At 50.3% G+C, this 2003-nt stretch overlaps 1 protein-coding gene across 1 annotated transcript in view; it reads left to right on the top strand.

Annotated features, from left to right (window-relative positions):
* TRIM29 (tripartite motif containing 29) overlaps nt 1–619 on the top strand; it is a 127228-nt gene extending 126609 nt beyond the window's left edge. The window contains 1 exon segment of the mRNA XM_060251268.1: nt 273–619. Coding sequence (XP_060107251.1) covers nt 273–336 — 64 coding nt within the window. The 3' untranslated portion in view covers nt 337–619.
* The last annotated feature ends 1384 nt before the right edge of the window (nt 620–2003 follow it).

Here is a 2003-nt window from a genome sequence, read left to right as displayed (position 1 = left end):
TATCCATCATCCATCATCCATCCATCCATGAATGAAGTGGCTCATAGTTTTGTCTTGTGTCCTTCACATTGAAGCCATCTCAGGTTGATGAAGATGGCTAAGAGCACTGCTCCACTGCATGGACAGACGGAGACATTCAAGTGCAGATCTGGGTTTTTGTGGTGGAACTGGCAGGTTCAGGGCTTAAGAAAGGTGGGGAAGGAGCGATAGAAGCCCAAGCGGGTAAGTCCCCCTGCCTGCCTCCTGTCTCACCACCTGCCTTCTCCCTTGCAGTCTCACTACCGGCCGTTCTATGTCAACAAAGGCAACGGAGTGACTTCCAATGAAGCCCCTTGATCCACTGTGCAGAAGAGGAGCCGGTCGCTCTGTAGGGGGCGAGCAGCAGAGAATGTTGACGGATGCTCCCGACACTGTATTAAGCTTGCTGTTCTAATCTCTTTTTTTTTTGGGGGGGGGGGGGTGATGGGGAGGGGAAGGATGAAAGGTTCTGGCCCATTCCAGAGGAGCATCCTCCAAATCTGTTCCCCTTGGGCACTAACATGGCTGCTCTTTGTATCCCCAGTTCTGCAATGGCCGCCAAGAGCTTGTGGGAGTCCCAAAAGTTCCTTCTAGAGCCTCCCCCACCTAAACTTCATATGAAAACAGATGGCATGACTTCCTGCTAGACTGAATAGACCAGGAATGTGTTCTTTCTGTGTGTATGATATAGCTCTTTCCCTACTGTGTCCCTTGCCTTTATAGCCCACCTTTCCCCTAAAGTGTGCACACCTCCCGTTTTAGCTTTGCAGCCACCGTAGGAGGTAGTTTAAGCTGAGAGAGGGTGCTTGGCTGGAGGTCACACTTCCTGTTTCCTTAATTGGGTAGGGTTATCAGATCTGGGTTGGGAGTTACCTGGTGACTATGGGGGTGGAGCCTGTAGAGGGTGGGGTTTAGGGAGGCGAGTGACCTCAGAGGTGTATAATGCTGCAGAGTCCACCTTCCACAGCAGCCATCTTTTCCAGGCAAACTGAGGTCAGTCGCCTGGAGATCATTGGTCACCCCAGGAGATCTCCAGCTATGACCTGAAGGAAGGTAACCCTGCTCGGTGGAGGGGTTATGGGATGTACAGACCAACTCCCCAGTGCAAAGAGCTCCCGCAGATTTGCCCCACCTAGTATCCTTCTTGAAGCAGCTCGGCTTTATGTTACATTGCTTGATTTTTGCTTCTTCTGGTCTCTTGCTAGGAGAGACAAGAGCTCAGCTAACAGTTTGCTTTCCTTGTTGAGTTGACTATCCTGACATTTTTGCTGCCATGAGAGGCCTGTGGCCTGCATAAGAACATAAGAGAAGCCATGTTGTGTCAGGCCAATGCCCCATCCAGTCCAACACTCTGTGGCCAAAATCCAGGTGCCACCAGGAGGTCCACCAGTAGGACCAGAAGCCCTCCCTCCATTCCCCCCTAAGCACCAAGAATACAGAGCATCAGTGCCCCAGACATAAGAACATAATAGAAGCCATGTTGGATCAGGCCAACGGCCCCTCCAGTCCAACCCTCTGTGTCACATAAGAACATAAGAGAAGCCATATTGGATCAGACCAATGGCCCCCTCCAGTCCAACACCCCGTGTCACATAAGAACATAAGAGAAGCCATGTTGGATCAGGCCAATGGCTCATCCAGTCCAACACTCCATGTCACACTGTGGCCAAAACCCAGGTGCCATCAGGAGGTCCACCAGCAGGGCCAGAACTCCAGAAGCCCTCCCACAAGCACCAAAAACATCGAGCATATTTTAAAGTCCTGAAGAAGTAAACACGTTGCAACACTTCAGAGAGAACTGGGAACAAAAACAGCAAAACACTGGATGGAAGATAAGATCCCAGTGTGGTCGAGGAGGTAGCTCGGCTTTGACCGGATTAGTTTATTACTATAAAAAGAGGAAATCTTGTTTTGTTTTTTTTTCTTATCCTTTACTACCCCGGGTTTCACCCATCTTTATCCATCCCCTTCTGTGACTTCTAGCA

The sequence above is a fragment of the Heteronotia binoei genome, chromosome 12 (genome assembly GCF_032191835.1).
Source record: "Heteronotia binoei isolate CCM8104 ecotype False Entrance Well chromosome 12, APGP_CSIRO_Hbin_v1, whole genome shotgun sequence".
NCBI lineage: Eukaryota > Metazoa > Chordata > Lepidosauria > Squamata > Gekkonidae > Heteronotia > Heteronotia binoei.
This window is presented reverse-complemented; position numbering and strand designations above follow the sequence as displayed.